General features: G+C 42.6%; 1 protein-coding gene across 1 annotated transcript; it reads right to left on the bottom strand.

Annotated features, from left to right (window-relative positions):
* Positions 1-1,551: 1,551 nt before the first annotated feature.
* Positions 1,552-24,884, bottom strand: RORA (RAR related orphan receptor A). The gene is given in 9 exon segments (XM_027765891.1): positions 1,552-4,740; positions 7,467-7,579; positions 9,302-9,412; positions 11,460-11,567; positions 12,511-12,643; positions 14,192-14,313; positions 21,018-21,068; positions 21,071-21,403; positions 24,720-24,884. Coding segments are annotated over 9 exon segments (1,149 nt in total). The 5' UTR covers positions 24,733-24,884; the 3' UTR covers positions 1,552-4,575.
* Positions 24,885-25,116: the final 232 nt, after the last annotated feature.

Below are 25,116 nucleotides of genomic sequence, written 5' to 3'. Positions count from 1 at the left end.
AGACAGTGAAGAGTTTACACACACATACACACGCACTTCTATACAGTTCATTTGTGCCTTGGAGGGATAGTATTATTAGCATTATTATGAATAAAAAACACAATTTGTCCCAGTAGTACTGGCCACCCTGTTTTAAGAGTTTTAGAAGATTCCCTGAGCACATGGTTTCTGACTCAACCCCAACTCCAAAATGATAGGGCTTCTATCGTTGATATCAAGATGGATTGTCATTCACAGTAAATCAATCATAAGGTGCTTATTTACCCTTTTCTTTTTTTCCCCAATCAGCACAAAGAACTGTCAGAAAATAACTTTTTATTATCTTAAAATAATAGCACTGGAAGGACACATGATTTAAACAATCAATGTTTGACACAGTGGCTTTAGGATTATTATCTGGCTGCCCCTCAACAATAACGAGTGATTCGATCGACATTCCTTAGCCAAAAACAAAAGGCAAAAACAAAACAAACAAACAAAAAGAAAACAAAACTGAAAAAGAAACAAAAACCTGTACAAATATGTATTTTTCCCTGAGGGATCAAGGTACACCCGTGGGTGTTCTATGTACATATTGCACTAGAGAGGAATGAAGAACGTGTGCAAAAAAGCAACGATGAGAGAAGCCTACGTCCTACTTAAACCTTCCGTTAAAGTCCTACTAGGTTGCTTTGCATCTTGGAATGTCGGAACACAAACAACTAGCTAGTCCTTAGTCTACAACTAAAAACACGTATTTCTACTATGGCACATTCAATGAAATAAAAAGTTTTCCAAAGACAGATAGACAAATTCCATCAAGAAAATAATACAAAGTTTGTTTGTTTGTATTTTTTTTTTTAGAAAATTACATTACTTTCTTTCTTTGTTTCACATTACAAAATCTTTTTTTTTTTCTTTACACAAATCACATTTTATTGCAGGAATATTTCAAGTGCCATCAAATATTTATAGAAGGGTTAAAAAAATAGAAGTCTCTCTAAAGTGGTCCAGACAAGGCTTTGTATAGAATAAATCTTTTTTTTTCCATCTTCTAGTTTTGATTTAAGTATTTTGAATACATTTTTTTTTAAATGGACACTTAGTAGCCTAGAAGCGGTCCAACGCACGCACATCACACACACGCAAATCTCGCACACACGCACACGCCTTCCTCACCCGACCCTCAGCCCACCCCCGTACGCTCACAAAGATCAGGATATCCACACTATAAAGAACAACCAAACTTAGAAGCAGTGTCTTAAGTCATGTTTTCCTTTAGATAGGAAGGGTGAATTAGGGATGCTGAAGACTTAAAAAAAAAAAAAAATCCATAGCATGAATGCAAATTAGGATGCTGAACACTTAAAAAAAAACCTCCATAGCTTTAACACAATTTGCAAACTGTTCAAAAAGCACTTTCACTGCACTTTTTGTTTTCATTGTGACCAAGGCCAGATTTTTCACAAATTAATACAACCATTTGGACAATGCTGTAACAAAAGGTATTCAGGCTCTGTGCAGAAGCCTTATTTACCTTATGTAAGGAAAAATAATGCATAGTGGCTGTCTAGCAGCCAAGTTGACAATGATAGGTTCTAATACGTTAAATTTAGGAAACTTTAATGATAAGAACAATTAAGAGCGATTGTTCTGGTAATATCAAGTAGTTTGTGTCATTACACAGGTGTAAGAAAGGAAATTTTAAAATGCAAAGTGTTTTACATCCTCTGTTTCGACTCGGTATTTTTTCTGACTAAATTTGTGGTTGAACTTCAGATCCCAACTTAGATCCAGATACTCAGCGGTTACCTCATTTCACAGAGCTCGCCACTGTCTCTCCTGCTGTGTCCCTACGCTGTTTATGGACTTCGCTCTTAACATGTACGCCTGCTTTTCTTGCAGAAACGCCTAGAAGCAACTATGTGTTACTCTGGCTTGTTCACTATAAAAACAATGTCACCATGGTTTGACGCTTATGGAGATGAGGGTATCTTTTTTTTTTTGCCTCAAGTACATATACGTCATTTCGGGGGAAGAAGAATTTCTTTTAAGTTCAACATGACGGTCTCTCTCACCCTTAGAGAAGTTCAGTTAGCTCTTAGTATTTCACAAATGGACACTGGACTAGGTTTAGTTGCTCTTTAATGCGCTAGCACCTGAGGCTGGTCATATTCAGAAAGCTTTGGTTAAAAAGAAGTTAATACATTTTAATAGACCCACCCCCCAAATTTAGTGAATCTGAGGAACAAAAACAAAACCCCCCAAAAACCACACACATCATTTTTCCCCAAAGGAAAAAAACAACAGAAAAAGAACGGACAAATAAATAACTAAACTAAGCTTGATACTCTCTTCCAAGAATAAAATACTATTGCTCTTTAAGGGACTATGTTTGCTTAAATTAAAAATGGACTTAATCCTTGTCATCCAAATATAAATACTATATGCTGACTGTTAACTTCTCTATATAAACACTCACATAAAATTTTATATGCCTGTAAGAAATTTAAAGAAATATTACTCTTGTCTTCTATTTATGGTTAAATCCTTACTATATTTTTGAAAAAAAAATTTTTTTTGTTTTTGTTTTTTTGGGGATGTTATTTAGGCTTCATACACACTTCTGTGTGAATAATTTCTTCCCATTTTCCAAGTCCTTCAGGAAACAAGTCAGAAAGTCAGTAGAGGCAAAGAGAATGACGTGCTCGGGGAAGCCCATGCTGGTGACTCAGCAGGCCATCAGGAGCTGCAACTGCTGTAGCGCGTTCTGGAGGGACCCTAGTGACAGAAGAGGCCCTTTCTTGGATGTGCAGGGCTGTTGGGGACTGCCACTTTGTACCACGCAAGGTGTTCCCTCTTCTGCACAGATCTGGTCTGACGTCAAGGACCAGGAGTTCGAATCCCATCCCTAACATGACTGCAATCACCTCAGAAATGGTTACATTCCCGAAAGGTCACTTGTTTGTAAAAATCCGCACACTTGTGTATCAGACAGTTTCTTCCCTTCTCCCCCACTGAGGATGAAAACACACAAACATAGAATCGAACAGAAACAACTCGGTATTCCTCACCTGAACACAAACGCCAGTCTCCTAAATATTTAATAAAATAAATTACAGTCCACAGTATTCTAGTGAAGATAAATACAAGAGTAAATGTTTGCAGTTTAGCATCAACTTCACTTTAAAGGCTTAAAATATTTTATATTTAAATAAGAGAAACTGATTCAACATTCTGTGCTTCCACACCCTCTGACCCACTGTCTATCAAAGATGGAGAGCAGTATTCTAGCATTCCAGCAATCAGAGACAGCTAGTCTAGGGTTAGTTCACTCTGAGATAAACTCTTAGGTTATACCAAGAACATAAATGTTCACAAATTAAAATGCTTCAGGTCCTCAAATGGGAAGTGTGCTTTTGCTCCAGACAGAATCTTTGGGTGCTTCTTCTAATAAAAGCTAAATTCCAATCAATTTTCTAGTTGCTGATTCGTTCTCCAAGCAGAATTCCAAGTTGAGACCGAGTATCCACATAACTCCTGAACTGTGTAATGTGAGCTTGCCCTTCCCCACTTGCATGGGGTGGCATTTTAGAAAGCTGCTTTAAAAAATAACATCTGATGGTATAAGTCCACATGACCAACCAATCGTTCAACTTTGTATGAAGCGTAAACACATCTATTCTTACCAAGAAGCAAAGGAATAATTTAGGGAGAGTTTCATTTTGAATTCCAAAATCATGGGGGGTGGGGGGCGGGAAATAATCCAACATGGTGATTTCTAGATATGACCAGCCAGTCTTTTAAAAGTAATTCTGTAAACAGCAGCATAAATACCTCCCAACGTACCTTCCAAGCCTTCTCAGTTAAACTTGTGTTTCTGGTGCACATGCGACACGACAGTGAACACGCTAGCATTTAATTTAAAGAAAAAGGTGCAAAATGAAAGTGCCTTATCAATTCAACAGGAAAAGCTACACCAGTAACTACATTTTATATTAATTAAAACAATATATAAACAATATCTCTTTTAGCTATATATAGTCTTCATGCCCATTTACCCTGTAATATATTATAATGCTATTGTTGCTAAGTGCTATGGACCCTTTTCATGCCGTCCTGCTGACTGGCAATAATCGGTGAAAAAATAAAAACTTCCTTCATGAAACAAAGAGCAAGTTGTGCAAGGTAATGGCGCAACCTCCGCTATGCACACCAGACACCGATTATTGCTGGACTCTCTGTAACTGACAGATTGGTGACTCTGGAAAGTCTGTGGGCAGTGAGCTACAAGAAAAGGAAATCCTCCGACTTTAGTACCCTCCTCCTGTGGTAAACAGAGGTCAACGATCAGGAAGTCGAGACAGAAAAAGGGTCCATATCTGTAGGCATAATGGAAATCATATGCATGAGAAAAACAAGTTCAACTTTTATTTGTTTTCATTGTTTCCCCTCCTTTGCCTGACCCCGATCACCAAAAGATGTGCAGTGTGCTGACGCCCCAGGTCTGTGCAGGGCCATATAAAGTGTCTTGGTTAATTGGTTTGTTTTTCTTGTTTGTACTTCTGACATTCTAGAAGTGCGTAGGTGATACATTTACCCATCAATTTGCATTGCTGGCTCAAATTCTGAAGTGAACAACTCCTTGTATAATGGAGGAAAATGAAGTCGCACAATGTCTGGGTATATTGCTTTAAATGCCATTAGCTTTTCCGTATGTCGTCCACATAAGGCTCTTAACGTAGACACCTTGCATATCAACTGTAAGTGGGAGAGAGAACATGTGGTCAGGAGAGAATGGCATGAGAATGAAACGCAGGCGAGTCAGGATGAGCTGGACCACGTGGTCTGTAATAGTGAAACACACCTGAAGAAACAAACTTCCAGTACTAGAAAATGGCTAAAAATACAGAATGGCATGGCTAAGGGGCTCCCACATGGCCGACTGTGTGGTTCCAGTACCAGACACAGTGGCATGAAATTCACGCTGGGCAGTTATGTGTGCATGCCTAAAAACCCATGAGGAAAATGGACGAGAAGGGATTGTGGCATGGCCCTCTCTCTTAAGGGATGACTTCTCACTATCTCTCTTTGTCTCTCTGGCAAGTGCATGTGCTCTCTAGCAAAAACCATTAAAAAAAAAATGATGTAGTCCTAGCTAGGATACTAGGTATAGATTAAAGTTGAATTTGAAGAGGGGCTGGCAGGTGGCATGGTGGTTAAGGGCACTGGCTTCCCACATGGTCGACCACAGTACAAGTCCTGGACCTGGCGGCTTGCTTTCTCACTTTGTCTCTCTCTTTCTCTCTCCCTCTCTCTCTCTCCCCTTCCCGCTCTGGTCAAATATAAATAAATAAATAAGTAAAGTTAAATAAAATAATTCTTTAAAAAAAGTTGATTTGGAAGATAAATAATTTAATGACCCGAAAAGATATGCATAAGCAAGTGTTGGCACAGCTTGTGAGTGGTACATTTTGGGGAAGAACCCAAGACTCTCCTCTCCTATTCCAAGATGCTTTCTGCTAAGATCTCCAACCCTGGCCTCCACCGCTGTACAAAGAGGAGGTCTGGAGATGGAGAAATGGGCGAGGGGGCGTTCACGGGTAGTGGTGGCACCACAGCACATTTCATGCAGAACGAATACTGGTCAACTCCAGTGACAAGTTTCTCAATAAGGACTTTTCTTCTGACAAAGTGATTGTGGGTTCAGGCAAAAGAATGGAATCACAGGCCTGGATGGGAGGCCCAGCACTGACCACTTAGCAGTAGTGGGTCACAATGCAATGAGCAAAAATGCTTTTAAATTTTAAAGCACTACCCAAAGGCAAAGTACTTGTTATTTCAACCCAAAATAATCTTATATAGGAGTACTTTTTACCAGATACTGTCCATGATTTAGGGACTACAACTAATACCCTTGCATTTGGGGGAGAAGATGGAGAAGGGAGGCAAACTCCTGACACCTGCTCTCTCTCCCCTGCTGCCCCATCATTCATTTGACACATGTATAATCAAAAACAGAACAGCAATTAGCAGGCTGGTCTGGTCGCCTAGTGGTTAAGGAAGCTGGATTCCCACATGATTGACTTCTGAATTCTAGCCCTGGAAGTTTGAAAAAAAAAAAAAAAACGCCCACTGCATATGTGTGCATGCCCCAGAGCCTGACAGGATGGACAACTGGAGGAGAAGGGGTCGTGGCATGACCATGTCCCACAGTGGGGCACTTTCTCCCTCTCCCTCTCTGTTTCTCTATAGAGAACACAGGTGCTCTTTAGCAATAATGATAATAAAAAACCCTAAAGCAGGAATTAGCCCCAATTTCCTTTTTCTGATCTAACCTTACTATCAGGAAGAAAGAAAACCAAAAACCTTTCAACTCTTCCTCTTGCACAATAAAACACATAACCTAAGAAATCCTGCTGCCCCATCATTCATTTGACACATGTATAATCAAAAACAGAACAGCAATTAGCAGGCTGGTCTGGTCGCCTAGTGGTTAAGGAAGCTGGATTCCCACATGATTGACTTCTGAATTCTAGCCCTGGGAGTTTGAAAAAAAAAAAAAAAAACGCCCACTGCATATGTGTGCATGCCCCAGAGCCTGACAGGATGGACAACTGGAGGAGAAGGGGTCGTGGCATGACCATGTCCCACAGTGGGGCACTTTCTCCCTCTCCCTCTCTGTTTCTCTATAGAGAACACAGGTGCTCTTTAGCAATAATGATAATAAAAAACCCTAAAGCAGGAATTAGCCCCAATTTCCTTTTTCTGATCTAACCTTACTATCAGGAAGAAAGAAAACCAAAAACCTTTCAACTCTTCCTCTTGCACAATAAAACACATAACCTAAGAAATAACAGGGGAGAGTTTCTAAAATCAAAATATATACCGCTAGCACTAGCACCGAAAGACATTAGCATATTTTAAATTGACACCCTCATTATATTTCTATTGTGAAAGATAATAATTAGCAAAAATGAAACCATATGCTTTGAATACAGGATAGTAATAAAAATTTATGAAGAAAATACAGAACCCATTTGCTATTGATTAATAATGGATCTAATGGGAAGAGCACTAATAGTAGAATATATGGTTTTCCTGATGAACTCTTTCAGTCCGTTTACCTTCCTCTTTCTGAATTCAAAAATTCTTTTTCTAATTTAAAGCAATGAAGAACATCAGCTCTGCTTTAATACTCAACCTTCCTAGAATAGGATTTTCAGGGTGTATTCATGCTTAAAATATTTCTTCTACAATTGGCCTATTGTCATAGGACATTTTATAATAAATGATAATACACAGAATTTAGCCTGAGTGAGTTTTGGTCCAACATAATTCTTTGAAGTGAACATTTCCTTCTTTAAGTAGCCTGTTGTTTATGCTGGTTTTGAGGCCTGGTTATGTGACATAAAGGCAGCTGGCAGCATGGTCTGTACCGTGAAGGGGAATTCAGGTCATGCCCCCCGGAAACCTCTGGCTCTCACCTTCGTCAGTATCCCATCTTCTCGGTGATTCTTCTGGAGGACGTGTTGAAGAGCTAGTTGAATTTTCTGTTGCAGTTTTTCAATTTTTACCTTTTCCTGTAGCCATGAGCGATCTAGACATGAAAAACAATACTCCTTAGCATTCTTCCCATGTAGTCAGAACCCCCCTCCTCCTGATTCTGAGCTAGAGATTATTGTATTATAATGTATATTTAGAGACTCACAGGCCAGTATTACTCCTTTTACAAAATATGCTCCTAAAGGAGTAGAAAAGTGACCTAAGACAGTTATAAAAGTGGGTGTTAAACCTTTCTCTTTTCCTTGATGTTTAAAGGAAGGGAGGATCCTCCCCTTCCAAAGGAGACGCATTGAAATTTAAGATCTTACTTATGTGAATGCAAATGAAACCACCATAGCTATCCAAGCTTTTCTAATAATTACATTTCTCAATGAAATATATAAATGAATTAATATAAATCCTTTGAAAAGTATTAAAATTGCCTTATAATCTAACACAAGAAAGAATGTCAGTACAATTCCAAGTGACTTAAGGGTTATTAGTTTAGGATAGTCTTTTCTTTCTTAAATTCACACATACTAATTGTACATATTTATGGGGTGTAGTGATTTTTTTTTGGTACATGAGTTCAATGTGTAATGATCAAATCAAGGTGATTGGCATATCCATCATCTCAGACAGTTACCATTACTTGAGAATGTTCAAAATCCACTCTTTCAGCTCTTCTGAAACACACATATTATTGTTGACTAGTGTCACCCTACTGTGCTGCAGAACACTCGAACGTAAGCCTCTTGTCTGACTGTAATTTTGCATCCCTTATCCAACAATACTCTATCCCTTCCTCCCCGCAACCCTTCTTAGCCTCTGGTAATCACTACCGCTCTCAACTTCTGTGGGGTCAACTTTTTTAGTTTCCATGTTCAACAGAGATGATGTGACTTTTCTTTTTCAGTGCCTGGGTTATTTCACTTAGTCTAATGTCCTTCAGGCTTCTCCATGTTGCCTTGAATGACAGGGTTTTATTCTTAATGGCGAAGTAGTAGTCCATTGAGTGTACGTGTATGCATGGGTATCTGTTCATCTGTGGATGGACACGTACGGTGATTCCACATCTTGGCCGGTATTAATAGGGTTACAATAAATACTGCAGTTCAGATCTCTCTACAAAATATACTCATTTCCTTTCCTTTGGGTTTGTGCCAACGAAGAATTACTAGATCATAGGGCAGTTCTATTTTTAGCTTTCTGAGGAACCTTCATACTGTTTTCCACAATGGCTGTACTAACTTACATTCCCACCTACAGCATGAGAGTTCTCTCCCCTTTCCTCAGCATACGATAAGGTCTTTATGTGTAAGCATTCCACATGGAAGACAGAGTGTCACTTCAGCAGCACGTATGCAAAACAGAAAATGGCCAATTGGTGAAAATGATTAGCCCCCAAAAGTAGTACTGGTTGAAAACAAAGATTAAATTCAGATAAACTTGTGGATAATGTCTACATGGACTTTACGAGAAAGTAGGCTGCCTTAAAAATCAGGTTAAGAAAGGCAGCCCTACTGTGCCATAGCGTTTCTCTTGGCATCAGAAGGTTTTATTCAATTCTTATTTCTTAAGAATGTAGCTGAAAGGGATGAGGTCTTAAAAGAGTGTCTATGTGTGTTAGCTGGAAACTTGAAATGAGATTGAATAAGGATGGCAGACTCTCTTGGTAGACCCCCAATATTTTATAGTCACTAAGAGTTATGCATGTTGTACAAATTCTTCACATGGACACTTTTTAAACCATTATATTTTTATGTGGTTACCTTACCTGCTGACATCAGTACAAATGCAGAAAATAATGCAATTTCATCTTCGGTCAGGTGCATAGAACATAAACTTTTTCCAAATTCAAACACAAAGCTAATAAAGTCTTCACAACCTGCCAGAATGAAAATAAAGACACTTTAGGGTTTTGGTAGGAGAAAAATAAGGAAGAAGGTAAAGAGGGATCTGATGGTTGAAGATCAGCAGGACGCTAATAATATTTTACAGTTTAATAGTTTGAACTTTTTTTTTTTTTTTAGAGGTTTTTGCTATAGGGTGCGTGCACTTGCCAGAAAGACAGAGAGACAGAAAGCGAGAAATCACCCTCAGGGGGGATGGCCACGCCGCAATCCCTTCTCCTCCATTCTCCTCTCGGGATCTTGGGCACACACACACATGCGCCAGGCGTGAGTTTATCTGGGACCTGAACCGCGGTTGACTACATGGGAGTCCAGCGACATAGCCATTACGCCAACTGCTGGCCCCAATAGTTTGAACTCTTAAGAGAAAAATCTGCTTAGCCAACATTACCAGCACCATCACCATCCTTCAAAATAACAGAAGTGAACTTTTGTGGAGTGACTGCTGTGCCAAGTCCTCTGTGAAATAGCTCCTTGGGACCCTCCTATTTCACAGCAGCCTTAGGAGGGAGGGACCACTATGTTCATCCCCCCCTGTAGGGTGTACCGAAGGTCACACAGGCAGGAAGTGATGCACCGCTGGGCTGCCTGACTTCAGAGCCCACACTGAACCAACAGGGCCTAACAGTGCCAATCTAACTGAAATGTTACATTCACTTCTTTTTGTGTTCTACTGTTTTCTCTAAAGCACCCTTAAAAAAAGGTGAGCAAATGACTACTGTGGCAGTAAAAGCATTAACAACTATTTACTGAACTAAAAATGGAGACTGTGAAGGTCCTCTAAATTATCTCTGAAAGACTGGTTAAGGTCTGTTCTTGTTGATTTGCATATTATGTATATCTATTTTAATGGAAATGGGCCATACTTAACTATACATACCTTCTGTCAGTTAGCTTTTGGGAAAATCTGTCTCTTTTTAAAGAAAATGATCATTTCCATATAATTGTGCATCTTTGTGGCGGGTACGGTGTGGATTTTGAAAGCGTGCATTCAGTGTGTAGCAATCAAATCAAGGACTTGAACATATTCGTCATCTTCAACAAAGAGCATTACATTGTGTCCTGCACCTTGGACAGTCAGGCTCCAAGGGCTTCTCTTTGGAGATGCAGACTAGACGGGCCGAGCCCTTTCTCGCTCCCTTGCGGTGTACCACTCCATAACCTATTTGCTTTGTTCACATGCCCTCTCGCGTCTGCTGATCATTTTTCCCCCAACCCCTTCTGCCTCCCCAATAAAGTCATTGGTACTTAAAAAAAAAACAAACAAACTTAATAACATATCATGAAGACTTTTTCATTCTTCTTACTATGTTCCACTTTATTTAAATGATAGAAATCCAAAATAATTATAAGTATATGCCATAGTTTCAGGGATATATGTTTTATTTTTTTGATATCTACATTTCCTTTTCATTAATGGTTATGTGAAGGGTATGGCAGGAAAGACTTACTGTTTTTGTTTTTTTGCCATAGGGTGTGTATACTCACCGGAGACAGACAGAGAGAGGGAAAGTGAGAAATCATCCACCAGGAGGGATGGCCATGCCACAGTCCCTTCTCCTCCATTCTCCGGGGCGTGTACACATACACGTCCAGCGTGATTTTCAACCCACCAGGTCTGAGAATCGAACTCCTGTAGGCCATGTGGGAACTCAGTACCTTAGCCACCATACTACCTGCTGGCCCATAGACTTCTTGTTCTCATTTTATATAGCAAATCACATTATCTAAGTTACCTGAATGTATATTCCTTGCAAATCTGGTTGCTTAAAATCTAGACGGGAACTACAAGAAAATACGTCTTTTTGATTACCACCTGGATAAACTAGAACTCCACATCTTTACATGTACTGGCATTTGGGCTCTGTGAATTATCTACAGTGACTAATTAGAAAGGCAAATAACTTAAAATCCTTTATGCTTTGTTTCTAAATAAGATGTTTCCATTTTGTCCCGTTAGAGCTTTCACCCAAATCACATCTTTTCCTGTGGCCCCAGAAAGGCGCCTGGAGATTTCCTCACCTAAGGATTTGAAGACATCGGGGCTAGCATACTTCCCATCAAAGTACACGGTGTTGTTCTGAGAGTCGAAGGCACGGCACATTCTGATAAACACCACCTCTAGAGAACCTAAGCAGAGGCAGAAATGGATGGGGTCATTTGATGTTAGCGAGTTGATTTCTAAGGTGCTAACGTAGATGGCCCCCCTTTTTCTTTTCTGAGAGAGAGATTTTTGCTATAGGGCGTGTGTGCTTGCCAGAGAGACAGAAAGCAAGAAATCATCCCTGGGGTATGGCCATGCTGCAATCCCTTCTCCATTTTCCTTTTGGGATTTTGGGTGCACTCACATGTGCGCCCGTGTGCATACACACATACACACACACACACACACACACACACACGGTGTGAGTTTTAAGCCACCAGGTCTGGGACTCAACTACATGGGAGTCCAGTGATATAACCATTATGCCATCTGCTGGTCCCGTAGATGCCCCTTTCTGAGACAGCACAGTGGGTGTCGTGTGTGACCCAGACTGTCAGTCACAGTGGTCCCTCAAGAGGGAAGAGCTCACTGCAGTAATGAGACTGTTGTGTGAAGCGAAGGCCTAACTGAAGCCAAGACTGATTTGCAAAGTGCTTCCTTGGCATTCTTCTCCTTAAAATGCAGAGTCTCAAAGTTGCTAGGAAAACATTTATCCATACTTACTAAAACAAAAAACAAAAACAAAAACCAGGATGTCTCTCTGGGTTCCACAACCTTTTTCCTAACAACTTTCCATGAACTTCCGAATACCTGGAGTGTAGACACTAAATACAGGTACTGGAGCAGTGTGGGGAGGGCAGGTGGCCTTCCAACTAATCTCTTCACCCAGAGGAGAGGCAAAATGGAGGGAATGTTTCCTGAACAGAGCTCCAAAATCTTTTTTAAAAATTCAATTTCTGCTTAGAAAAATCTGAGCTATTATCTTTGGAGAAAAACTGTTCCCGACACCTTCCTTACCAAGCATTTCTCTAATAAGCAGGTGAAAGCAGGTTAGGACGAGATCTCGAAATTCACTTGCAAAGCACATACCTGCTTTTAGAAGCACAATTTGATCGTTTTGACACAGTTCCATAAATCCGTCAATGCGCTTGGCAAACTCCACCACGTACTGTATAGCTTCTGTGATTTTGATGGCGCACAATTGCCACATCACCTCCCGCTGCTGTAAAAGGGGGAACCTCGTTAACGGGCACGGTTTCCCCAACACCCCCGGCACAGTCGATCTGACAGTTCCTATTTTGTAAAAATCCTTCTTTGGAAATGAATTTAAGAAATCTAGACAATTAAACAATACACAGTTGCCTGTTTATTTGGGTTATAACGATTGCTGCCTTTCTCATCTCCTCTAATTCCTTTCTTACCGTTTTGGTGACAAAGGGACAGGAAGGAAAAGCTTATACAGAAGCTGAAGAGTCAGGAAAGCAACACATGCTACTGTGTTAGCCCCAGACCGTGGAGAATAGTGAAGTGGGATCTTTGAAGCAATGGATTTACTCTGGGAAATTCAGTAAGACTTTACTTGGGGAAGGGAAGGACTTGGGAGTCAATTAAATTTACACTACACCTACGGTAAGCTAGGTGCTTTATGATAATTTTGTCTTATTTCATTTTTGTAAGAACATTTTTCTATGTACACCAAAACTCAGGTTCCTCAGCCAGTAGGGATAGGACCTGAGATCTCAATCTAAGCCCCTCTGAGTCTGAAGTCCCCTTCTGTCTGCCTCACTGCTACTTCCTACCTTCTTTGGCTTCTCCTTCATGGCTTTGGCTTGGTGTGACCTGCTCTCTTAAAGGCAAAGTGTCATGCTGTCATTCTTCTACTTGTCCTGTGGAATTCCTTTTGTACAGTCATCCTGCACTCAAGTTACGGGTGACCTAGAGGTGTTGCGTTGTTCATGCATTTCCCCAACCTGAACCTAGGGCTATTTCCACCAGTGCAATGGGGTTGGGATGGGAGAAACACTGCGTTAAGTCAGGAGTCATGGTCTGGTCCTGATGTTTTCCCTCTCCAGTGGTAGGCCAAGTCATCCTTGTTTCCTCATATGTGAAACGGGGAGGAGGATCAATCTGGATCCTCTCCATGGTCCCTTCCAAGCCTGAGTTTCGGGGATGACTGGAAAAACCCACAACATTTTCTTTTACCAAAGTCAGTATGAATCAAAGTTCTCCATCTCTAGCTTGCCCTCCTACGTGGGTGGCTTGTTGATCAGAGCGTTTTCTAGAAAAAAGCAATAAGCTGCACCGTTTGTCTGTCTCATATCACTAGGTCCAAACTGGAGTTACGGTCATAGCTCCCACACCTTGTTTTTGAACACACACTCTGTATTCCTTGGTAAGCTCAGAACATGAGGCTCGCGGTGTTTTCTACCAACTTCCAGACCTTTAAATCTCTTATTGTGACAAAGCCCAACTCATGTAGTCATTTAGAAGCTACTTCATCTAGTCCCCTGCTGACAAACAAACGGAGAGATGTGTGTGCTGACGAAGCACAGAACAGTTTGTTTCCCATCACTGAAATTCGGCATGCTGGCATCTCGGTACATACTAAAGCCTCAAGCTTATGAGCAACTCTGGAAGGAAGGTTTTTAAACCAATCCAGTATCTGATGAAAGACATGTGTTCTTGTCTGTCTGAACCCTTGGCCAAATCTTTTGCACGAATACCCCTCCCAACGTGGACTCGATCCGAGGAGAAAGCCCTCAGACTGTACCTTGTTTTGATAGTTCTCAATCTCCTCCTGCAGAAAAGTCTGCCACGTTATCTGCTGGAGCTCTTCTCTCAAGTACTGGCAGGTTTCCAGATGGGACTTAGATATATTCTGTGCGAGGTGTTCTATGGAGAAAACAGGAGACCACAAACATCAAAAGCCAGATTCTTTCTTGGATGATCAGTGGTTCCCTTGTTTGGAATGTGCTTTAAAAAAGAACAAGTATAAAACAGTGTGTTGAACTAGTTCAGATGATCTTTCCACAGTTGAACAAACAGCTCGGAATGATTCTGTACCTGAGCGCGTGAAGATGGAGGACAGGGACTATACCAAGCCAACATTTCAAGATAAGGCTTGGTGACTGCAAAGATTCTCCTGGCCGTTACATCAGTGTCAGGTCATGAACAAACACGGACTTCGACAGCTACGGGAAATAGTGGACCTGGCATCTTCTCGGCATCATGGTGAGGGCAACTGTCATACACGGACCTGAAAAGGCTTACTCTTGGAAGACCAGGAGATGACCAAGGGCTTACCTTGGTATTACATATAGTGTAGTTCTTTTTAAAAATTTTTAAAAGCAATTACTTAATTGTACTCATTATCATTATTTTTTTAATTTGACCAGAGAGAGATGGAAAGGAAGAAAGCAAGCCACCAGGTCCGGGACTCAAATCACAGTTGGCCATGAGGGAGTCCAGCACCTTAACCACCAGGCCACCTGCAGGCCTCTATAGTGTAGTTCTCAAGAGAGAGACTCTATGGCTATGTCGCTGGACTCCCACGTAGTCGACTGCGGTTCGCATCCCAGACCCGGTGGCTTAAAACGCCGGGCGCGTGTGCATGCATGCCCAAGATCCTGAGAGGAGAATGGAGGAGAAGGGATTGCGGCGTGACCATCCCCCCTGGGGGGTGATTTCTCGCTTTCTATCTCTCTGTCTCTCTCTGTCTGTCTGGCGAGCGCACGCGCCCTATAGCGAAAACCTCTCCAAAAAAAAAAAAAAGAGAGAGAGACTCTGACCCCGCTGTGGTGACACACAAACAGCACCACCGCTTGGGAGGCTAGAAGCTACACGGGAGGCACAGGTTTGGTCCCTGGCCCAACCAGCTCGTACCTGGACTACCTACCTGGGAGAACTGAGACAAGGTGAGACCTGTCCAAAACACCTACGTCTGCCTCTCTCTCCCTCCCTCTCTCCCTCCCTCCCTCCGTTTTCCTTTGTCCTCCCCTCTATGTCTTTCTTTTTAAAAAATGAGAGACAGACAGACAGATCTGGAGCTAGGTTTCCTGGGTTTGTAGCCTACTTACACTGTTTCCTAGCTGTGAGATCTTGGGAATGTTATGGAAACTCATGTGTGGTTTCCTCACTCTAAACTGAGGGAAATGGTACTGATATCGTGGGGCTGCTGTGAGGATGACACAAGCTGAGCACCTAGAAGATGGAGGGTTACAGGACTTGTGCATTGTAAGTGTCAGTGACTATTCTACCTGGGTGTCGAGAGTTTGAAGGTAGTACAGTGATGCCCAACAAGCTTTCTCTAGGAATTTATCATCGAAAATATATCATTTTCTCTAGGAATTTCTATATAGACATGCATGGACACAATGGCAGGACAATTCAGGACAATAAAGTCGAATGGCATCAGAAAAGAAAGAGAAAGATCGTTGCTTTCAGGAAGGGGAGAGGTTAATGTTGATTTGGTGGAATTAGGAGGTGCTTCCTGGTGGAAAAACATTGGCATTAGAGCCTGAAGGGTGCGTAGGATCGAGAGCCAGAGGTGAGAGGTGTCAGGAGGGACAGTGAGTGAAAGAACAAATATGTCATTTACAGAGGGCAGGTAGATGTGACCAAATGACTGTATCAAAACAGAGTAAGGGACCAGCAGTTAGCGTAATGGCTATGTTGCTGAACTCCCATGTAGGTGACCGCAGTTCGTGTCCCAGACCTGATGGCTTAAACTCATGCCGGGCACTTGTGTGTGCGTGCCCAAGATCTCAAGAGGAGAATGGAGGAGAAGGGAGGGCGGTGTGGCCATCCTCCCGGGGGGGGGGGTGTATTTCTCACTTTCTATCTCTCTGTCTCTCCCGGCTTTTCCAACTGCCACTGAAACAACAAACAATGCAACACAAGTGAGCACACGCGCCCCATAGCAAAAACCTCTCAAAAAACAAAAAACAAAAAAACCCAAAAAACAGAATAGTAGGTAAGCATAAAAGTGTAAATCCTGGAGCTTCTTGAACATCAGGGTTGGGTTTGGACTTGATGTAACAGAAGGAATCAGGAAGCAGATTCTCAAGGGAGACTGACATATTGAAATTTGTACTGGGGGAAATCGGATGAGCAGTTTTGTGCCTGGGGACCGGCCAGAATCTGGATTTGGTGAGAGACTTAAGAGCGTGGAGCAGGATGGTAATAATAGTTGTGACAGAAGGGGAGAGTGATTAAAGAAGTATTTCAAAAAGAATTGACAAGATACTGTGACTACGAAAGCATGCCAAAAAATGACCCCATGTGAGAGTCTGGAGAATAGAATAAGCAAGCCGTTTAAAAGAATGTTGCTGAATGGAAAGTGACAACAGGAGTAAGAGTGTCTGTTTGTTTGGAAATGTGTTACTGCTTGCCTCAAACAGACCCAGACTTGTTTGTGTGAAAACAGAGCAGGTTCACCTAAATGGAGCTTGAAACTAGAATCTCCCTAGAGACACTGAAATACAACAAACCTTAACTGCCTTACTTGACAACACACAGACCAAAACCAGCATAAATAAATAACAAAAAAAAAAATTAAAACATGAACAAGAGAAAAAAATTTAAAGGAAAGAAAGAGACAGAAAGAACTAAAGAGGGAGAAGACAGTACGTCATACACGTTAGAATCAACCAACGACACTTGTGAAGAGGGGAGAAAAGGCCAGCATAATGGGGAGTCAGAAACAAGGGCACGCACACACAAATAAGGCAGTCACCCATCTCCTATGACAACAGATCTTACTATGTAATATAGGTTCTAGACTGTAAGTCCATTTTGCAGATATGAAAAAAAAAATGAAGATGTTCACAGGAAGTAGGGGCGGTTCCTGAGGAGTGAAAAACGGGAAATAACTCCTAACATTCTCTTCCAGGTTATGTGTCTCTTCTAGTTAATTTGGTCAGCATCTTGTTTGACTTAAATCCCAAATAAATGCTGCCCCCTTATCCCTATGCGTGGGCCCGGCTTTGGCAACTGCCAGTGACTCAACAAACAATGCAACGCACATGACATACCAGTAGAGGGCAGTGGCTGCATTCCCACCAACTGTTCCCCAACCGTCTTTCAATTCACAGTGGATCTGGCAAGCGTAAGATTTTCGACACTTTGCTATTTTTAAATCTCCATCCCAGCAAAGGAGAATATGGACAGACGGAATATATTTAAGAAGTTAGTGTGGTCTCTCAGACACTGTCTGGAATAGTGAAATACCTTGGAGCTCGGCATGAGGAAACCTGCTTCCTGGCCTGAGCTCGGCAGCTGCCCAGCCCACTGGGGGGCTGAGGCTGGGGCAGGTTCGGTTCCCCAGTCCAGCGGCGGCTGCCTCCTCAGTGCAGGCAGGCTGTCACACTTCACCTGGGAAAGCTGGCTGCTGTGTTGGTCACCGCATTTCATGATGGGAACCTGAGCCCTCCTCTGGTCCAAACTCTCATTTTACAGTCACGTTAGAATGACAGGGACAGCTAGTGCTTACGTCACACGTACTCTGTGCCACCCGTGAATTTATGTGTATTCTGGAAAATATACACACATGCATATATTTAGGTTGTCGGAAAAGTCATGACGTGTTTTTCTAAGCAAAAAATGAGTCATGACTTTTCCGACAGCCAAATATATGCGTATGTATCTCACTTCGTTTTCATGCTAGCCCCTAGGAGAAAGGTCACTTGATCACTTTTAGATGAACTTGTTTCCCTAGATGAGGAAACTGAGCCACAGTGAGGTGAAGTGACTGCCCCACGGTGTCACAGCTGGCAAGTGTCAGAGCTGTGGTTCAAGACCATGCTGGCTCCAGAATCTGGGTTCTTCCCCTGTGTATTCTGTGGGTGGGGGTGACTACAGCTTGCGGAGGTCACGTGACTTCTGAGCTGTGCAGGGGCAGCAAGGCTGAGGCGGCCACCAGGCTAGGCTGACTTCTTGCCTGCGCTCTGCCCAGGGCATCAGCCATCTCTCCTGCAGGGTGCTTTAGCTGTCCTCGGCAGTGACAAACAGGGTTAGTGCTTTTCTTTGTAATGAACACCGTTTATCTGGTCGGGGGCACTATTTCCACTAAAAACAACGGATAGTGGATGCGGTTATTGAAAGACAGGCACAGAATTAGGCTATGTTCATTGGTAATTTAGTCTCCTGTTGTAGGACTGGCTTTATTTACTTAAAATCTGATGGCAAAATGTAGTCTACAGTGAAAGTCAAGATCCTTGGCTAAAAAAAAAATAGGACTGGGGCCAGTAGGTGGTGTGGTGATTAGGATGCTAGATTCCCACATGGCAGACCATGGTTCGAGTCCCAAACCTGATGGCTTGCTTTCTCGCTTTCCCTAGAAATGTGACATGTCCAGGTCACATCTCTGGTGACTACAACAAATTAAAATAATAATAATAAATAAAATTCAATTCTTAAAATAAATTTGCAGGACTTAAGCCCCAAAGCAAATACCAGGGAACTTAAGACTGCTTTGAGGAAAGAGCTGAAAGTTTTGGGCTGCTTTTACGCGCGCTGTGAGCCCCACAAACCGTTTTTCCCATCTAAGTGGGATAGAAATTAGAGCCCAGTTAGATCTATTCAGATAAGTTCTAGTTTAGTTTTGGATTTGGGAGTACTCCTAGTGATGAGCTAATGCATCCTGGGAAATGCCACAACAGTGTGAAGAATACCAATTTAAAAGAACACAGGCAGTGTGAGGGACATGGCTGCCAGCAGGCCCCGGAGGTGACCATTGTGGAAAAAGCCGATTTGCCTGGGGGTGGGGGTGGGGATCAGCCCAGCCATTTCTGGCCCCTTTGAGGTATTAGCGCAGTTTTAGCAGAAGTACCATGTTCAAGGACAACATTTTGGCTAAGCCCTGCGGATTTATTTCAGGGTCGAACATTTGACAAGCAAATAGGACAGGTTGAGAAGTATTTATGATAAGGTAGAAGCAAGCCTAAAGTGAGTCAGGTCATTTTTCACAGTATCATGTCAGCTTTCAATCAAATCCTTATTCATTTCTGAAAATTTTACTTTCATTACAGCTCTGCTTAAGGCTCAGCCAACCAAGATTTCAGGACAAAAATGGAAGGTTTTTGTTCTAGTTCAAGAAAAAAAAAAAATCAAACCTGCCTCTGCTCAGCTTGGCTTCTAGTTCAAAGGTTTCTCTGTTAATCAAAAGAGCTGAGATACACCTTTAATGCTGTTCAGTGGTTAAAGACTAGGCTTAAAATGTCCCTGCTCCTGAGGATTTAAATTTAGACCCATAAAGAGATGCTTGTGTAAAAACCGTAAAGAACATTCAATTTGTTCTATTTGGAGAAAGATTTTACTGGAAATATAAATTTTCACTTAGATGTTTGATGGGGGTACAGAGGTGGAGAAACCATCTAAAGAACACAGACATTATGTCTGTGAACTGAGGATTTCTGTGCTCAAGTCGGAACCTGCTGGTTTTTCCCATCCAAAGTCTTCGTTCTCTGCCATGTTAACTTAGTCATCTCCACAGCAACTAATTGAAATATCCCAAAGGATTATAACCTTGTGTGAGTCACCAGGAGGAGCAGATCAAATTCTCAAATGCAAAGGTTCTTATCAAAGTTTCTCTAATAATAGTACCATGCTTAAAAATCGATTAAATATAGCAGAGGATGTTAACACAACTTCCTTGAAATGGAAAGTTTTCCACTGTGTGTGTTACCAGCAGTTCTAGGTCACGTCTCCCAAGAAACAGCAAGAAAAAGCAACATCTAGCAATAAGGCAACGACAGTTGTTTCTTTTTTCCTTTTCTATTTTTTTTAAATTTTGGCATGGTGAGCTTTCTATGAAAGACATCAATTTTGTCACCAGTATCCACCATCAAAACATTTTGGCACGTAAAGAAACTGATTTTCGGGGCCAGCAGGTGGCATGGTGGTTAAAGCACTGGACACTCCCACATGGCCAACTACGGTTCAAGTCCTGGACCTAGTGGCTTGCTTTCTCACTTTTCTTCTCTCTGTGTGTCTGTATTTCTCCGGTCAAATGAAAATAAATGAGTGAATAAATAAATAGAAGAAAATAATTCATTTAAGAAAAAAAGAAACTGATTTTCTTTTAACGTTTACAATATAAATGGAAGAAGTGGATGGGCCCATCTACAAATGGTAGCCCTTGAGTGAAGCAGGTTAGTTGTTAATTTCCCAAATGCTGAGCCAATGTAGCTAGATTATTTTTTTTTCTCCCCACAGAACCTGAAAATCTGAAATTTTCATTATACTTGTCCAAGTTTAAATTTTTAACCAGCTAAAATAGTTTATGACTACTTTGGTAAAATAAATAATTACAGTTAAAAATATATATATACATATATATACACATATTGTCCTGAACCTGGCAGCTTGCTTTCTCTCTCGCATGTTCTGTAGCAAATTAAAAAAAATAATAATAATGATAAATAAAATTAAATGACTAATTCCTAATTTTAAAAAAAGCAAAAGCAAGGGGATAGGATGGCATATGAAGTGGCCCAAAGGGGGTTAGGGAGCTGCATTATTATTTTAATCTCATAACCCCTCTAAATTACTTGAAAGGGCACAAGTAGACGTCCCCTTAGAGACTTGCATGCCATTACCTAGTTCAGCCATGGACACAGTTGGGGAAGTCTCTCCGTTGGTGAATGAACAAAGCCGGATGCTGGTGTGTAGTCACATATTGGTTCTGGTTTGATTCCATTGATATCCAGACCTGACTGGTCTGGGGAGGGCTGTATGTCCAGGTAGAAGCTGCTGACAGCAGAGTCTGCCTTATTCCCCTCGGGGGTGTGCCCGTCCATGTAGTTGCTGAGGTCGTCGTGCAGTTCCGTCAGCCCGTTGGCCGAGAGGTTGTAGGTGGGTGTCAGCGGCTCGGCCTCGCCAGGCTGCTGTTGGTGGTCACGCTGCTGCTGCTGCATCCGGTGTTTCTGCACTTCTGCGTACAAGCTGTCTCTCTGCTTTTTCGACATTCGGCCAAATTTTACAGCTGGAAGAGAAAGGCCAAACCATACATATACCGTGTGCCTTTTCCTCCACAGCCTCTCCCGTGTGCTCGAGGATCTCTTTGGAACACTCAGACAAGCTCAACCAAAATCACATGGCCACAAAATAATGGACCTCATCCAGATGTGAAGACAGTCACACCCCCGTGGACTCGAGCCATCTTCCCAGCAGCAAGCACACACCCCGAGAAGCTAGTTTCAGAAGCAGACCCCGGGTAGGCAGGAGAGGCAGGAGCGATGCTCTCTGTTTTCCCACAGTCATACACCGAGGCTCCCTGGGAGCTTCTGAGATGTACCTGGGCTTGGTCCCTCTCTACCCACGCAGCAGGCCTCGACCACCTCCTTCCCTCCCGTGTCCAGGGGTGCGGAGACCCACAGGGCATAAGCAGGTAAGCCTCCAGCTTCATCCAGTTCACCGTGATGCACACTCAAGTGAGGTTCTGGATGAAACAGGATCTGGGGCTTCATTGAGAGGCCTAATCAGACTGCACAAGGGGCCTTGGTGATTTCCCGAGTTGTATCTGAGTCTACCTGACCTAAAAAAAACCCTTCCTGGGGCCGGCAGGTGGCATGGTGGTTAAGGCATTGGACTCCCACATGGCTGACTGTGGTTTTGAGTCCCCAACCTGGTGGATTGCTTTCTCATTTCCCTACTTTTTGTCTCTCTCTGGTCAAATTAAAAAAAAAGAAAAAAGCAATAAAATTAAATAATTTTTTTCTTTTTTTAAATTTTTTTTTTTTTTTGGAGAGGTTTTTTGCTATAGGGCATGTGTGCTCGCCAGACAGACAGAGAGACAGAAAGCGAGAAATCACCCCCCAGGAAGGATGGCCACGCCGCAATCCCTTCTCCTCCATTCTCCTCTTGGGATCTTGGGCACGCACACACATGCGCCTGGCGTGAGTTTAAGCCACTGCGCCCAGGACTCGAGGCATGGTCGACTACGTGGGAGTCCAGCGACATAGCCATTACACTAACTGCTGGTTCCCTTAAATAATTTTTTTAAAGTCCCTTCCTCTACTCATGGGTCATAGCAATCCCTGTGAAACCCTCGGGATAATCTTTCAGTGACTTTTTTTGCTATTCCTGTTTAACCTCAAGTAAAAACATCACCAGGGCTTGGGAAGGGCTAAGGGCTAACGCTGTATAGGGTTCCTGTTGGGGGATTTGTGTTTATAACACACTTCTTGGGGTGTATCCCCATAATTGAAGTAGATCAATGACTAGAACTTTCCATTCATTCCAAATCTCCAGTTATTTCTCCTGAACTACTCAGATAGTTGGGGCTGGGGGGTACCCTATGATTTCTTGGTCTGAATTCTCTCATTAACTCATCTGTTTCTGCTATGCTTTGTGTATACAGACATAGCCTCTGCTGGCGGGGGCTCAGTTCTCCTGAAAGCGGCAAATGTGTAACTGGCAGGGCAGATGAGTTACCCACGTGACCGTCAACACAGTTGTCGTTATGTGAGTCTAGGGCAGGAGGCAGGGGATGGAAAGGAAGTCGGAAGCAAGGCCTCGCACTGACCAGACGGCAGATTATTTTTCGTGCCAAAAAAGAACGTGCAGCCCTTTAGCCTGACAAGTGAGCTGGAGGACTGGTCAATCTTCAGTTTCTCTAACTCACAGGACAACCTTGGGTGGGTGAGTTACACAGCGGTCAGACTGACCCGGGCTCTGAATTTCAGGCCCGTCCATTTATATGCACCCATATTCACTCCAAACCTCCAACTACTTGTGCTATTTCTTACATGCAAAATTTCCAAAAGGCACGCTCGAAGTACTTTTGGAAAAGAATACCCACCCAAGGGCTTAATACCCATAGGTGAAAGTCGTTCAGCTCTTCCTCTGCAAGTGTTTTTTAACTCCTGCCTTCATGTTCACAACAGTAATCAGATCACCTTGTCCGTGAAATAGAAGCACCAGCTCTTTAGAAAATGCACACACAACTTGTGTTTTTAAATTACAAGTGCATAAGAGATATGCCCAACCATGTCAGACTAGTGCTCCTGGAAGATGAAATCGGCCGAGCTACAGGTCACAGGAATCTCGGAGAGTCGGCCTAAGTTCTGTGACGTACCTCCTGACAACACAGGCTTGGTATCTGTGGTGGCCTTTCAGAATATGTAGGAACAAAGACAAACCTAGGCAGAGCCACAGGCCTTAGGAGCTTCTTTTTATGGAGAAGGCAGCCTTCCCAAGAGCCTGCCCTAAAGTATTTTTCCATGGGCTGAAAATCCATTGGAGGAGACGTTTTCCTTCAAAGGGATCGCTTAGCAAAGCCAGCCAGTATATTCACAAAAGCCCTTAAAATGGACCTGCGGTACTTTCTGCCCAGTTTCCATGTGTAAGAATAACTGTCTTGAAATCTGGTGTTGATTATTCAGTGCACTTAAGATAGCTTTCCAGGAAGATCTTGAAATGTTTTGTAATTGAATGGTTGATGGTGTCTATTCCTTTAAATAGCTTCATTTGTTTTTTCCAAAGTCAGGGTCTCACCATGTGTGATCCTCCAGCCTCAGCCTCCCAGATGGGACTAGACAGACCACCTGGCTCCCCCCCTCCCCATTTTTTTTTTTCAAGACAGGGTCTCACTACATTGCCAAGACCAGCCTCAAGCTCACGATCCTCCGGCTTCAGCCTCCCTGAGTTGCTGGAATTACAGGGCACGGTATCACACCCGGTCTTCAGGTTGGACCAGGATCAAACCCGGGCCTTCCATGTGGTTCCAGCCTCTAGAGCATGGTGTTTGAGCAGCATGGACTACCGCGGCTGGGCCTAAAGTAACTATTTTCAGAGAAAAGCACTTTTATCGTTAAGCCTTGCTTTGCACTATTTTCACACATTCTGTATATACAAATATTTGACACGTGATTCAGCATATTTGGTTCACATAAAAGCTACTTCATCCCACTTGCCAGTAAACTTACTAGTGTAAAGCAAGTAACAGTTAATTCTGGCTTGTTTCCTATGGGGAAAATGCCTACAGGAGGTAAATTGATTGAGGCCCTCTGATGGCACTTACCTTCTATCAGTCCGTCCATCTGTAACATCTAAAACATCAAACCTGTGAGGTATTTGGTCAGCAAGACCCTTCTCCTCTCCCCGGCCTCCAATCCCCATCAGCCAGTCTGCTGACTCTGAGGGGTTACGAGAGGAAGCAGCTGCTGTGAGTTCCACAGAGCTGCCTAGGAGCCTGGGGGAGGGCTCGGGAAGGGGGTGTCAGGCACATCTGGGTCCGGGTTTCGGAAAGCACTTCCACAACCACATGCTTCTGTACAACTGAAGCTGTGAGAGCTCACCGTCTCGAGACATCCCTACGGCAAGGCATTTCTGTAATCGACAGTGCTGGCAGCGGTTCCTGCTGGTTCGATCAATCAGACAGTTCTTCTGACGGGGACAGGAGTAGGTGGCATTGCTTTGCTGACTTCTCCTGAAAAAGCCCTGGGATTCAGTTATAAAATATAAAACAGGTTAGTGTCAGCTGGAGTGGTACGTTACTAAAGGCAGTACAGTAAGCATGGAGGGGCATTAATATTTAATGGAGAATTAAACTCGTAGCAGAATCAGCCAGGAGACCATTAATGAAATTAAAGGCACTTTTTTTTTCCTTGAGTAAAATTGATCCCCAGAGCCTAATCCTCTGTCCCTTACACATGCAAAACTTCCTTCCACCTCACAGAGATGGCTGTCTGTAAA

The sequence above is a fragment of the Tupaia chinensis genome, unplaced genomic scaffold (genome assembly GCF_000334495.1).
Source record: "Tupaia chinensis unplaced genomic scaffold, TupChi_1.0 Scaffold000063_1, whole genome shotgun sequence".
In the NCBI taxonomy this organism is placed as follows: domain Eukaryota; kingdom Metazoa; phylum Chordata; class Mammalia; order Scandentia; family Tupaiidae; genus Tupaia; species Tupaia belangeri.
This window is presented reverse-complemented; position numbering and strand designations above follow the sequence as displayed.